Consider the following 15,306-nt stretch of genomic DNA (forward strand, 5'->3'; position numbering starts at 1 on the left):
CCATTGTTACTATTTTTATGATGGGATTTCTACTCACTGATGTCTGCACCATCATGGCGCGCTGGTCTCGCATTTTCCGGACAATATCCAGTGGGTAAACGGGCAGGTTTCTCTCAATGAGGCACATGGCTGTTTCCATGGTGACCAACACACCGGTTCGACCTATTCCAGCACTGCGGGGAGGGGAGCAGACACTTGGGATGTGCTCAGGCAGCATTTCCACACAGCCCAGCTCAACTCGCCAGTTCCCTTGTCTACTCAGATAGAGCTTCCCTCCCCTGACCTTCAAGAACACAAAACACACACTCAGGGTGTGCTCTCAAGCAGGCTGAAAAAGACTCTCCTCCTATCTTCTGAGGCCGAGGCACTCAAGCAGGCTGAAAAAGCCTCTCGTGTATTCTGAGGCCTCATATATTCTAAGACAATTCTATATTCTAAAAACCAACAGAAAGAAACCCACGTTTAGCGCAAACTCCACCCCCACCCTGTTCACATCTATTGTGAAGGTCACTTGACTCAAGGACAGAGGGAAAGAGGAGGGAGGGGCCTTCCGCTTCAGTTCTGGGCTGCATTCAGGGCTTCATGCTCCAGATAATCCCAAATCTTCTGAATAGTGAAGAAATAGAGTAAACAGAGCCTTGTAAAAGCACATACAGTCTTGTGGGCTTTAAGTGAGTTTGGTGTTTGGCATCTTTCTCCAGGCCTTTCCCAAGGAGTATTTAAAAAAAAAACAACCCAAAACCAACAAGCCACAGTACCTGCAGTGAACTAAGACGGGTTCACCATCCACTCTGAGGGACCTCACATAGTTTACAAATTCCAGAAAGTCCGAGGGGTCATCGGGCACGCCGTGGTCGGGCCACGCGACGTACTGGAGATGCGTCACAGTGTGCTCTTCTCCGGTCTGCGGGAGATGCGGAGCGGCCTTGGTGAGTCCACCCCGCCGGTGGGCAGGACCCCGGCCCCGCCTCCGCCTCTGGCCGGGGTGCTCCCGTCTCCTGATGCTCTTTCGCCCACTGTGCACATCCCTCCTCTGGCCCCTGCCAACTCCTGCCCACGCTCCTCACCTACTCTGTCCCAGGACACCCATTCTCTAGGCTCATCCCAGGTCACCTCCCGTGGGATTGCTTCCTCCACCTCTTCTGCCCACAGCAGATTTCTTCCTGTTCTCTCCCATGGGCCACATACATTGGCTTTTTTTTTTTTTTTTGAAATGGGGCAAAATATACATAATGTGAAGTTCACTATTTTAAACATTATTAAGTATATACAGTTCAGTGGCATTCAGTACAATGTTGTATGACCATCATCACTATTTCTAGAGCTTTTTCATCTTCCCAAACTGAAACTGTACCCATTAAACACTAACTCTTCATTCCCCCCTCCTCCCAGCCCCTGGCAATGACCATTCTCCTTTCTGTCTCCAGGAATCTGACTACTCCAGGTACTTGACAAAAGTGGAATCACACAATAGTTGGCCTGTGACTGGCTTACTTCACTTAGTGTAATGTATTCAAGGTATATCCATGTTGGGGCATGTGTCAGAATCTCCTTCCTTTTCAAGGCTGAATAATATTCCATTGTCTGGAGATACCACTACCACATTTTGTTTATCCAGTCATCTGTCAATGGACACGGGCTGTTTCCACCCGTTGGCTATTGTAAATAATGCTGTTGTGAACATGGGTGCTGGTTCTTTTACTGAAATGCCCACCAGGTGAAAAAGTAGACCAGACCTGGAAGAACAGCCCTACTGGACCACAGTGGATGCTGATTTAGCGCCTGCCTCTAAACCGTGCCCTCCCCTGGACCACTCACCATAAGGGCACTGCTCACCTCGGTGTTTGTGACCAGCATTTCTCGGAACACGTAAGCGATGGTGCAGTCCTCTGACTGACATCGGATGTGAAAGCTGCCGTATTCCATGACGTCAGGAGGATCAGGCCAGTACTGGTGACATTTGGTCTGCAAAGGAACCATCGAGGGTGAGTTACCCTCCGCTGTGGGGGTGGGGCACAGGAGCAGTTAACTGGACAGACGGGCTGGGCGTTCAGCCAGAGCCCTCTCACTCATGCCAGGTGCTCAGAGAGCTGCGGGGAGGAAGGGAACTCAGGCGAGGCTGGTCTGCTCTGTGTCTGTTCTCTGAGGAGGCCAGAGGAACCTCCTTGCTCTTCTGGAGAGTTGGGTCGGGGGTCAGGTTGCTAGGGGCCAGACCACAGCTCTCAAACCAGCCTGGGGCCAGAGCCTGAAGGATGAGTATAAAGACTTTTCTTCATCACCAGGGCCCAATGGCTGGAAAAACGGGGGGGGGGGGGGGGCCTCAGCTAGGGGGTCCTGACGTAGGGGAGACCTCTCCAGCCCCAGTCAAGCCCACTGCAGTGCCTCAGGCCCCTCCTCTGCTCTCAGTACCACCCGCTCCTTCTACCTCACCCTTCCTTCACCATCCACCCCTCCGTCCATCCTCTCGAGGTGGAAGTCCTCACGCACAACAGTTAAGAGCACACATTTAGGAATCTGCTGGAATCATTTTCTCCTCTACTTGTTAGCCATATGACTTTGAACCTACTTCTTAACTTCTCTGAGTTTCAAATTCTTTGCCCGAAAGATGGAGTCAGCACCTGCTTCACAGATGGTGACAGAGGCTGGAGATAATGGTGTGCAGGGCCAGGCTCACCGGGGGCGGTCAGGTCAGTGGTGGCCATTATCACCATTGTTGCTACGGGCTGCACATCAACTTGAGAGAGGAGGATCAGAGATCCCACAAAAACCCAGAGCAAAGAAATCCCCCAGCTCAGATGAGCATCCCTCTGCATTTGAGCAGCATCTTCCAGACCCTCAAGTGCTTTCATATATGACTCGTATGGAGCTGAGACTCCCCAGAGAGCCGAACGGAAAGAGGAAACCTGGCTCAGCGAGATTAACCGACTTGCCCAAAGCTGCAGGGCTGCTCCGGCTTCCCTGAGAGTGATCGATCTCACCACCTCTCTCCATTTTCTCTTCCTCCTTCCAAACCCTGCAGCTTGTTCCATTGCCTTCCTACTCCTGCCTCTGGCTTAGCAGTAAAATTCAGGGCCAAGCTGTCTATCCCGTCAGAGTTCCGTCAGTCAAATTCTGATTCATTCAAAAAGATTTTTTCTCCAAGCCTACAGTTGTACCAACTTATGTAAAAATTACATATGTTCACAGCTGAAGGGGGGTATAAACCAATAGATGAACATAATTTGTCTGGAAACAGCTCTTCTACTCTTATTTTCAAACGTCACAGTGCATATTCAAAATTAAAGCATGCTGCTGAAAAGTTGGAGTTAAGGATTTACTTGTAAGCCTTTAACCTGGGTATTTGGGTTTGTAGTCATTTCCCAACTTCGTTTAGACATGAAGGGGCTGCTGTGCACAGAACCCGAGGCGGAGTTGACACCCACTGCCGACACCTGTGTCCTTTCCACATGTGCAGGGGGCACAGCTCTCTGCCCACAGGACAGCTGACGGGAAATATTCTCTGAAGGGACCAGCCCATGCAAGAGCGAGCTACAAACATCTGTATTTCCAGAGACTCCCAGTGAATCTGACCAGAACTGGACTCTATCCCTTGATCCAATTTAGATTTTCGGTCTATTTGGATCTGAAAGCACCGGGGGTGTGGTGGAAAGAGCAAGAAGTTGGTGGAAATCCTGAGTTTCAACCCTGTTTAATAAGTTCCACTAACCAACCGTGTGATCCTGGGCATGACTTAAGTTCTTGGAGCCTGTTTCCGCATTAATGTGCCGCTGTGGGGCAATAAAGCTAAAGCCCGCTATCTTTGGAATAGTATATGCTAAGCAGGATGTGGTGCTTTTTATGGACATTATTTTGTCTTAGCCTCAAAACAATCCTATGAGTTAGGTACTATTATTAGCTCTATTTTGCATATGAGTAAACTGAGGCTCAGAGAGGGAATCAACTGGTGTTGGATCATACGCATAAGAAATGGGGCATATACAGATGTAAAAAATCATCTTTCCCCAAAGAACCATCCTTGTAGCTGTACTGCTACAGCTCTACTGTGTCTACGAGGAAACCTATGAACCTGAAGGGAGAACATAAAGAGAAATATTTGCAGTGGGAATGACTCAAGGGAGAAATCAAAGCGACCCTGCAGTGGGAGCGGCTCACAGACCACAGGGACCACAGGGCGACACGAGGCTCTGGAGGGGCTGTCTGTCCTTGCAGACTGGAGGGCAGTGCAGAGATGGGGGACTCTGCCAGCCACACGCCTGCGGGAGTCCCACCCCACTAAATGCATAATGTGAGAGAAAACACACAGGATGTGCTAAAAATGTCCTCTCTCGGTAAGGGACGAAGCTGCTGCCTGGAGTGACTGCCTCCTAATGGGGAAGAACCGGCAGGCGGTGGCGAGGACCAGATAAAGGACCTCAGGATAAAGGGCTCAGGTCACCTGAGCACCTGAGCCTTTGTAAGAGGAGAGGGAGGAAACAAGAAGCCTGCATTTTAGAAGAACAGGTTTCCAACAGTCAGTAAACAAGAGAGGGAAGTTCCCAGGGCCAGCGATGGTGAAGGGGACGCCGTGACTCACGGGAGATGGGGCTCTAATGCAGGAACCCGACGGAACCTGCCAGAAGGGGTCCAGGTGGGAAGAAAGGGCTGGGAAACAAAGAACCCCACCGGGTCACCTGGAGACCTCAGAGGAGCTCAGGTTCAGTGGGGCACCAACCAAGGGACGGGGGGGAGGGGGCACTTAATGAGGATAGCACCGGAGATGCAGGCCCTGAAAGAGCAGCCGGAGGACGCGCAGCCTCTGGGATGGAAGAAAGGGCCTTTTCTCCTGAGTTGGAACAAGGAGGATGAGGGAAAGAAGGATCATGTGTCACTAACCATGCCTGCCGCAGCTCTCTCTTCTCTGCGAAGAATGACCTCACTGCTGGAGGGTAGAGCCAACTTTAAAGGGGCGGGGGACGACACCAGACACAGGTGAGGGGACCACGCAGCTGCCCGAGGGGCTCAGTGTCAGCTCCGAGCAGCAGGAACTGGATGACCTTGTGACATGGGAGGGGCACCTCTCTCCTGCGAGAAGAGCCTCTGAGAAAAGCTGCAGCATCCGGGCCCCCAGAAGCCTCAAACAGGCCGGCAAATAGAGCAGAATTTTCAAATGGGGAGACTGGTAGCTTTCGGAAAGGACAAGGCAATAAACCTGATGTGTGCTGTCCATAAAATGCCACAACAGCCCGGACCAGGGCCTGCACAGTGTGGGACGTGCTGACAGACGCGGAGCCCTAGTCAGCATCCAACCACGTGGTGGGAAAGCGAATTTTTTCCTGCATGCCATGCAGAGAGTGACTATTTGGGGCTGGGACAGCTTTAACATGATCTCCCTGATGCTTTAACTCCCTTTTATGAGAATGCGCGAGAGCACGCAGGTGCAAGCAGGTCTCGGGTTCAGAGCCTGGAAGGCAAGTGAATTTATTCCGAATTTAGTAATGCTGTTCTGTGGTCTTTGCATTTTCACACATGCCCTCTATTTATGGCAAGCGATACTGGACTTCCATTTAAGATATATCTTTCGAAGGAAATTTATTAAAGCAAAAAAAGGTGAATCACTTTAAAGAAAAATAATAAATCCTACTACAGTGACATCAACATAGTGGAGTCCTGGCAATATTTGTTAAGGTGGTATCCAAACTCCCACTTCTGCTAGCTCACGTTTATATAGTATTTCCTGTGTGCCAAGCACTTTTCCAAGAAGGCTACCTGTCTCAACTCATTCAATTCCCCCCAGTCCCACGAGATAGGAGCTACTATTATTCCATCTTACAGAGAGGTTTTGTAGCTTTCCTCAGTCACACAGCTACGAAGGGCTAGAGCCAGGGTTTGAATTCGGGATGCAGAGCCCTAGAGCCTGACTTTGTAGCCACCACACCACAGAACAAGACAGCTGCAGGCGCTCCCGAAAGAGAGACAGGACAGGACTGGGAGCCAGCCGGGGTTCTCTAAGCTCAAAAGAGTTCCCGGTAGTTTCATTTCCTATTCAAAACAAGATTGGGAAATCACAAGAAACAAAAAATATAGACAAAAATTAAAAATAGGCAAAAACGAGACTTCTAGACACGGAGGCCAGGCGACGCCATAGACCTGTTGGCACGTGATTTCGGGAAAGCCACTGACGGTCTCTCACGGTAACCAGGTAGACGAGATGGAGAGACGGCAGGGGCTGGGAGCGGAGCTGGGAGAATTAACAACCGCTCCCCAAAGAGTGCCCTCAACACCTCTGACTCAGCATTCTAGAAGGAGGTTACCACTGCCTCTTGAGGACCTTTAAGTTTGACTTATGTGATGAGAAGAGATTCTGATCAAAACTCTGAGTGACAAGCTAAGAGTGATAGCCAACACGAAGAACGAGAGAAGGAAACCCCAAAAAGCCCCAAAGAGCACTTGGAAGGCCAGACCTGATGGCTGAATCCAACCAGTGATGATGACGATGACGATCACACACACACAACAATAGCTAACATTTGCCAGACACTTGCAACATGCTGTTCTCTAAGCTCTTTAGATATATTGTCTGTCTTTACAAACCCCCCAGGGTGGGCACTAACATCATCTCCATTTTACAGACAGGAAAGCCGAGGGTCAAAGAGGGTAAGTAACTTGCTCCAGGGGAACCATGTTTTGAACCCAGATTGTCTGGCTCCAGAGCCCCGCCAGCGTGCTGTACGTAGATGTCAAGAGTCAAGGGCATGAGTACAAAATGGGAGAACCGGCTTGACAGCAACATCGAGACAAAGACCAGACAATTTTCACTGAGCATAAGCTAATGGAAGCTGAGCTTATTACCTTTCATAAGTCTAAGATCTGGAAGATGTCTGTGCAGAAGACAGTGGTCAATTATTCTGTCTTCCAGGTGGGAGAAGCAGGTAGCATGGAGGCTCAAAGCAATGAGGATTTCAGCTTGTTGTGAGGAGGAATGTCTGAAATCAGAGCTGAACGCCCGCAGGATGGACCCCGGAAGTGCTTAACAGGTGGGCAGCCTGATGCTTGGAACAACACACGTAAAAGCCCTTGGCAATCCACGGGGCTCTGCAGAATTAGCGGGAATTCTTATGTTGCCCTTTCAGGGGAGAGGGTAGACTCATCTCCTCAAATGTACCGTCCATTCCAACCCCGTGTATGCTGACTTTCAGCCTGGATCCATTTGGCACTCTGAACTACGTACTGAGGACAGGCCTGGAAGTGGCACAGAGATTATTTGAATAGGTGGTTCAAAACTAATTTATATTTGATCTTGGAATGTGTTTCTGAATAAACGTTTCATAACGAAGATATCCAGATGTACGCACAAGTTAGAGAACTCACGATACATGTACCCCCGCATGCTGACTTCTGTTATGTCATCAGTGATCTGTTCCTACGGAAAACACAGGCCCTGCTAAGCGCATTATGTGTCCATTACTCTCCTAATTAAGCCCCTCTTACCTCTCTTGCATCTGGTTTTGCTGCAGCACAAGCAGAGGCTGACAGAAGATATAATTTCTCCTACTTTTTATGGCCAGTGAGAACCTGGCACCCACACTGCTCCTCTCAGGACCCGCACTTGTCCTGGGCGGGTGAGGCCACAGCCAACGCAGGGGCTCTGGGGCAGGTGAGATAAAGTAAGGGGAACTGCCTTCTGTCTTCTGTTGCACCCCAGTCAGGACTGGGAGGGGCTGTCTGATCATTCCTCAGCCCGGGGAAGGCCAGGCAGTGGGCAGGAGGAATGCTGAGCTTCCTCTCATTGGAGGTGTCCATCAGTAGCTCCGTGGGTCATGGAGGGGCTGGACTGGGCAACATTTAAGACCCTTTCCAGCTCTGAGATTCGTGTTCCACAGAGCATGAATCAGAAATTTTCAATTTCAATTCACTCCAATTTCCACATTTGAATTGGAAACCTGGCCACTTACCCGCCCTCGCTCTGTGAGAGTCGTCAACATGACGATGAGTGATAACTTCTGATCCCAGATGACTTGCCAGAATTGTGCACAGGTATGTGGCAGGGGGCCCTGAGTGGCAATGTACTTGTTCACAAGGTGAGCAGGAGGAATTTCCATCTGGCAAGAGATTGGTAAGGTATTAGAATCTGTTACTGCTGCGAGGAACTGGATCGTAAACTCTTCCTGTCGGCAATGACATCACACCAGAATAATCTCTCTAACAATTTCTGGCCAATAAAATAAAATCAGAGAAAAAGCTATTTTTAAAAGTCCTTGAAAGAGATTTGACAATAATGCTAGCATTAGACATTTAAGGGAAAACTGTATGGTACCCATAGGCAATAATCAGAAACGTGCCTACAAGATGGCAGAAGAGTTTAAATGACCTTCAATGCTGAATCCTAAATATGATCAGTATTGGGCATCTGCATTTTCAGCAACACACACCAACCCTCATGCCCAAGTCTTTCCTTACGCAGGATTTTCTATCAAACTCTACTTATTTTCTTTGAAGCATAAACCATACAGATTTATGCCATCAACTGCTTTCTGCATGGCTGCCAATGCTTATGTCATTGTGATGATCAATCTTTTTTCCCCCCAGCTTTATGGAGGTATAACTGACAAATAGAAATTGTATAGATTTAAAGTGAACAACAGGATGGTTTGATATGTGTATACATTGTGAAATGATTACCACAGTCAAGTTAATGGACACCGCCGTCACCTCACCATGCTACTATTTGAATTGTTTCACGTTAAATGTTTTCAGCTGCCCTCAGCGTCTCCCTCCCATCCCGCTCTGTGTTTACTTCTTGCCTTCTGAACCGAGTTCTTTCTATGAGCGAACGCTCAGAACCCGCTGGGCTTCGCAGTGGCCATGGGATTCACTCACACTCTGGGAGGCAGGAGGTGCCGCACTCATAGTTTGGTTGGTGTTCGGGTTGATGGCTTCCTGAGCCCTGGTCTCAGCACCTCCCCCTCTCCCATAACTCAAGGAGACTGGACTGCATGGTCTTACCCACCTCCCTCCCCATTTCTGACGCTCTGCTTTCAAGACACCAGGAATGTTGAGTGAGGGTCAACGAATCCCACAGATGCTTTTGGAGTAAGTGGAATCACTGATCAGACCCACTTTCATTAGGGTACTTCTTGATCTTTTGCTGTAACTTGAGAACTTCACTTAAGAAATCATCTGTTCCTTTAGATCAGGCGTTGGCAAACTGGGGCCTGAGGGCAAAATCTGGCTGCGGCTTTGCAAGCTCAGAGTGGTTTTTTAATATCTTTACATGGTTGCATTGTAAGTGGTTATATAAGGACCTAAGCAATATCCTCAGTTTTATCTCTTGGCTCGCAAAGACCAAAATATCTGCTATCTGGCCCTCTACAGAAAAAGTGTGTGACCGCCTGTTTAGATGAAGAAACTGAGGTTCAGAGAGGCCAAGTGAGTTGCCCAAGATGCACTTTCAGAGTGAAATGAACGCTTTTCCTACAACATGTAAAATCTTTTACCCTTTCTCTTTGGTTTATATGCACAGAGGTGGTTTTACTTTTCTTTTTATGCAGGATATACAGTAATAACATGGGGGGAAAACACGAAGTTACAAACATACCACTGGCAAAACAAAAACAAAAAAACCCCAAAACACCTAGATGTCAGCAGTTGAGGACAGAAGGCGTGTGGACGATGGAGTCAGAGACATGGAATTGGAGTTTTGGTCTCACCTTCTGTTAGCTTTGTGACTTTTCAAATTATGTAATCTCTCTGAACCTTAGTTTTGTCCTCTGTAAACAGACTATTCTGCCTTCCCTCAAGGCTGGTGGGGTGCTGAAAGGAGGCAGGGAACAGGAAAGCACTTGGTCAACCGCAGAGCACGACACACGCCATTACCGTGCCTGTTACAACGATTAATGTGCTCTTTCTTATTATCCAGGGTCCGGACTTACGTTCACAGAGCTCGCGTTAATATAATCTTCGTTTCCCTGCAGTAAGACCCGGGTGGTGTCATCTGTGGGGGAGAAAAAAAATCCACCGATGATTCCGAGCGTTATTTTTATCGCACCAAGTAAACAAGAGTTCAGTTCTCCACCCCATCTGCAGCTCCCGCCTCATTAGCATAAACACCATTCCCCAACTGTTCAGAGTCTGAAATGGCTGCAATAAAGACGATGGTGTTTACAGACACACTGAAAATCGGTCCAGGATACCAGACAATCTGTTTTGAAAGGGGAAACATTATCTGAGTGTGTGTGGGGGGAGGGGGCATTCACGCCGGATACTCACAAGGCAGCACATCTTTATATCGGTTTTTGTCCAAATTTTGAGGCAGCTTTGCAAACGTGATGGCTAAACCGGGCTTCTTTCTGTAGAGTTGCTATATGACAAAGAGAGAAGTCAAAAAGCATTGCGAAAAACAGTGGTGGAAGGAGTGTGAAAACATGCTTTACCGGTAAATTTGAACACACCTGGCACCAAAATCTTAACACTTAAAAGTGATTATGTGTTACAGTAAAAGAAAAATCTTCCCAACAAGAAATTCTCCAATCCCATGAGAAATTGACTCAATTCTTCAGTTTTTGTTTTTTGTTTTTTAACAGGAGGCTCTTTGGGGGAAAAAAGTCACAGGAAGGGGTCTGAGTCACAGATAATGGATCACAGTAAGTAAAACTTCATCTTTATGACAACTATTTGACAAATGGTAAAATCAAGTAATGGGGGAAAAAAAGAATCCTGACTCAAAATTAAATGGAAATCATTTACATTAGTCTAAAAACATTTCCATCCAATTCAATGGAGTGAACCATATTCTTTGCTTAAGAACAAGAACATTTCATTCATCGCTTCAAGTATATTTCCACAGTAAAAATATTTATTCCAAACACACAGTAAACTTCATTTAAAGAGGTATTTCCCTCTAAAGGCAATCACTAGCAAGAAACCTAATTAAAACAATCTTTGCATGTCTACAAGCACATAGTACACACATTTGTGTGATACTTGACATGATTTTGACAACAGCTCCCTCAGAGTAATAGGATCCTTATCTTGCAGGCGAGGGGCAGAGATTAAACTCTTTGTTCAAGATCACAAACTAGAGGCTGACCTCAGATCTGACTCCAATGCTTGAGTTTTCTTTTTCTTTGAAACTACTTTATTGAGGCATGACTGACATGTAAAGCGCGGTACATATTTAATACACACAACACGATGAGTTTGCAGTCAGTATACACCCGTGAGGCCACCACCACTATCGAGGCCACAGACACATCCAGTCCCCTCCCCAGGCTGCCTCCTGCCTCCTTGAGTTTTCTTTTCTACACAACTATTCCTCCTGACTTTGAACTCGAGTCAAATACTATTCACCAGTGGTTTTACGAACTTACTGAGAATTTAAAAACAGCACTTTTTTTCAGTATTGGAAGTGATCTATTTTGTTTTTTAAAAAGAAAATTCGGGAACTTCAGACTAGTATAAAAAAATTACCAGTAATTTCACAATCCTGAGATGACCCTTTTCATATATTTTCTCCAGCTTATGTTTTCCTGTACATACATGTATACAAACATACATAAGTATATATGTAAACACACATACACACTATATTTTCAAGAAAAAAAATGAAACTGAACTATATATTAGCACTTCCCATACTATGTTCTATGGAACCCAAGTGTTTTGAAAGAAGCTAATGGGTAGTCCTTAGAAAAAGTTTCAAAGTCAAAGAAATTTGGGAAATACTACAAGCCATCTTATGTTGTAGGAATCCCCAAGATGACAAGTCCTGCAGTACACGAGCTCATTTAATTCTGACCAGCTATTTCTCAAGCTGATGTGGCCAGGGAGGATCTCACATCTCACAAGAAGTGTTCTGGGGAACATTACCATAATTCTGAAGCCTGTTTTTCCCTACTTATATAGAATCTAGTTTCCTGTGTCATTAAATATTCCAGATATTCTCTATACACACGATTTTTCCTGGCTGAATAGTTTTTCATAATTTACATTTACCTCTACTCTTTTTTTTTTTTTTAAGATTTTATTTTTTCCTTCTTTTCCCCAAAGCCTCTCAGTTCATAGTTGTATATTTCGGTTGTGGGTCCTTCTAGTTGTGTTATGTGGGACGCCGCCCCAGCATGGTCTGATGAGCGGTGCCATGTTTGTGCCCAGGATCCAAACTGGCAAAACCCTGGGCCGCTGCAGTGGAGCTCACAAACTTAACCACTCGGCCACGGGGCCAGCCCCAAACTCCAGTCTTTTTAATTAGGCTGTTTTCATTTTTTTTTTACTCTCATAAATTCCCAGGAACAGAATTTCTGCATCAAGCATGTTTTTAACCAAGTTGCTCTAGAGGGATGTATGAGAATGGTTAGTTCCCCAAATTGTGGCCAACACCATCAACTAAAATGTGTTTGCAATTTGAATAGGGAGGCTGAACATTATTTTCTCCCCTATATTTTTGCAAATCGTATTTGTTTGGTAAACTGGCCTCTGTTGGTTGTCTCCTCTTATTAGTTTTTTTTCACTAAACAAATTGCATAGAAATTGCCAGGAGAGAAGTAGCATAGAGACTTTGGGTAACAACAATTGTGTCATCTCTTATACATTTACCAAATAGTTAGAATTTCCAATTTCTCCCTTAGCTCAGCTACTGATCATCTTTACGATTTCAGTTCCTAACAATCAAGTAGCCACTAAATAACTTCTTAAGTTTCTGTGAGCTTTAATGGACTCTGAGCTCATTCCAGAAATAAATTCATAGCCCTACAGCTCAGGGGTTAGAGCACTGGTCTTGGAGAAATAAATTCCTAATTTATTCGAGGTTTTGATTTCATTGTGGAAGGAGAATATGTGAGTCAAATTCCCCTAAATGATATTTCGGTTCTAACTAACTGCATCAACGCAAAATCCAAATTAAGTGAATATAATCAGTAACGCTAACCTGGAGGTAAAAAAAAGACTTTTCAAATAAAAATGTAAATGTAATCAACTTGAGACAGTCTAGCAGAAAAGCACAGATCTAGCAAAAACCTTTAATTATAATCAGTACACAAACGCATCTGAGCAGTTACGATCTACTGATAGGATTAGAAAGTACTGAAATAAAATAAAAAATAAAGTATGATAGCAGTGTTTAAAAATGTTTAAATGTGTACATCCTGGGCTTTATCTGACAGAAATACATAAAGATATTAAAAATTTTTATCTGTAGCAATCTTTTTATTAGCAGAAAACTGGAAACAGCCTGAATATTCCCCAACAGGGAGAAGTGTTGACTTAAATGATGGTACAGTCATACCACAAAATTATATGCGGGAATAAGATAGACTGAAAGTGCAGATTTTGAAGGATGTCCAGTCATCTATTTTTAAGTGAAAAATGCAAGTTACAGATTATTATATAGAGTGGTGATTGCATTTCTATACATAGCAGCATACACACAAATTGTGTATAATGTATGTGTGTGCTCTCATGTATATGTGTTTGTATAAAGTACATTTGTATGAGCATTGGAACAAATATAAAAGGATACACACCAAGTTGTTATTTGTAAATTATATCAAAAAGAGGGCCTGGCCTGGTGGCACAGCAGTTAAGTTCACACGTTCTGCTTCTCAGCGGCCCGGAGTTCACCGGTTCTGATCCTGGGTGTGGACGTGGCACCGCTTGGCAAAAAGCCATGCTGTGGTAGGCATCCCAGGTATGGAGTAGAGGAAGACGGGCATGGATGCTAGCTCAGGGCCAGTCTTCCTCAGCAAAAAGAGGACGATTGGCAGTAGTTAGCTCAGGGCTAATCTTCCTCAAAAAAAAAAAAGATAGTTAAAAAAAAAAAAATTATACCAAAAAGAAAGAAGCTATAGGAGACCGGGGTCAGGAAACTATTAATTTTACTTTGGTTATTGCTGAATTACTTGAATTACTACAATGTGAATTATTTCTTAAGAAAACAACTGCAACAAAAGAAGTCTATATTATATACAATTAAATAAAAAATTTTACAAAAAGCTGGGTGAACAAAGCTAAGATTTTTGCGGGCCTTTAGAAGGTTTGACAACACACTCATATTTATGTCTGCCTTGCCACAGCCAACATAGGCTCCTATTTCCACGGAATTGCTTCAGTCCTAGTCACACAGTTTCTGAAGAGTTGGTTTTCAAGTTCCTTTAATTTATTGACTCTTCTCCAGACCTTGTGAGCTGCTTGGCCGCCTGGGTATGAAAATACTGCCCTGAGAAGGGTGGTCCAGGGTAGAAAGTGATGTGTTAGCAACACAGGTACGTCCTCCTGGAAAGGTCAGGGATGGCGGGAGATGAGTTAGACTATTGTATTAGCCAGGATGAGACAAGGCTCTTTCAAGAACTACTCTTTGGAATAATACAGTTTGCTTTGGTTACTCCCAGACTGAAGGTGTGTGAGGTGGGCAAGAGCTCCCAGTCACAGATCCCTTAAATTCTGCCCTAGAATGAGAACAATCAGGGGGCTGGAGACAGTCACAGGGACAGAGGGTCATAAGACCGCTTACTTTTATTAAAAACTATTAACTTTTATGTCCTAAAGTGCTTTGTTCTCATCTTATCAGAGCGTAGTTCTAAGAAGCTGAGAAACTAAGGGTAAATTATAAAAAGATTGCTAGAGAGGTTGCTATGGAACAACCGTACTTAAATTGCAGTGTCAATATCGCCAGCTCTGGCCTCCGAAGGCAGAAAATTGAACAGCGGGAGCTAGAGCTCTCCAGCACAGGGCGGGTAGGATGGGTAAGACATGGTGTTCCAGCTCAAACCCTTCTGTGAAAAAGCCATCTAATATTAGAGACAGGGCATCAGATGATTCCGATCTCCTCAGACTTCTCAGCCAACCCAAGACGTGAAATCTAATCAATGCTTCTCATGAGGGCTCCGGACACCCAATGAGGTCCAACCAGTGGAGAAGGATGCTGGCAAGGCCCCGCACAGTGCAAGCAAGCACTCCAACTGCACGACCAGATGAAGGGGGAATTCTCACTGCAATTCTTGAAGGCTGAGAACCCAAGAGGGGGGAAGAAAAAAGGGGGAAGAAAAGAGGGGGGAACTGAAGGGACAATGGGTAAGGAGAGAGCAAACAGAAAGAGACTCTCTTTCATGCCCTCAGAGTCTACTGTGGGCCAACGACTTCCAAAACGGCTGTTTACTCTCTGCTTCCTGGATGGAGCACCAACCGGCAGTCTCCACGAAGGCAGGTATCCTGTTGGTGGTGTTCACCACCATAAAGCCTAGGCCAACACGGTGCCTGGCACACAGCAGGTGCTTAATAAAACTCTGTAGAGTGAAGGAATCCTGGGAGCTGCTGCTTTGGACAAAGTGAGCAAAG

General features: G+C 45.7%; 1 protein-coding gene across 14 annotated transcripts in view; it reads right to left on the reverse strand.

Annotated features, from left to right (window-relative positions):
* Nucleotides 1-15,306, reverse strand: part of PTPN3 (protein tyrosine phosphatase non-receptor type 3) — a 141,526-nt gene that overhangs the window by 5,388 nt on the left and 120,832 nt on the right. For all 14 annotated transcript variants that reach the window (XR_011533281.1, XR_011533282.1, XR_011533283.1 and 11 more), the window contains 6 exons: nucleotides 10,246-10,336; nucleotides 9,909-9,970; nucleotides 7,932-8,078; nucleotides 1,837-1,965; nucleotides 759-904; nucleotides 38-173 (listed from right to left, as the gene is read on the reverse strand). Coding sequence is in view for 11 of the 14 variants with exons in the window: in XM_070594954.1 (XP_070451055.1) it covers nucleotides 38-173; nucleotides 759-904; nucleotides 1,837-1,965; nucleotides 7,932-8,078; nucleotides 9,909-9,970; nucleotides 10,246-10,336 (711 nt within the window). In the remaining 3 variants the exon portion in view is untranslated. The remainder of the gene's footprint in view (nucleotides 1-37; nucleotides 174-758; nucleotides 905-1,836; nucleotides 1,966-7,931; nucleotides 8,079-9,908; nucleotides 9,971-10,245; nucleotides 10,337-15,306) is intronic.

Source organism: Equus przewalskii, chromosome 26 (genome assembly GCF_037783145.1).
Source record: "Equus przewalskii isolate Varuska chromosome 26, EquPr2, whole genome shotgun sequence".
NCBI lineage: Eukaryota > Metazoa > Chordata > Mammalia > Perissodactyla > Equidae > Equus > Equus przewalskii.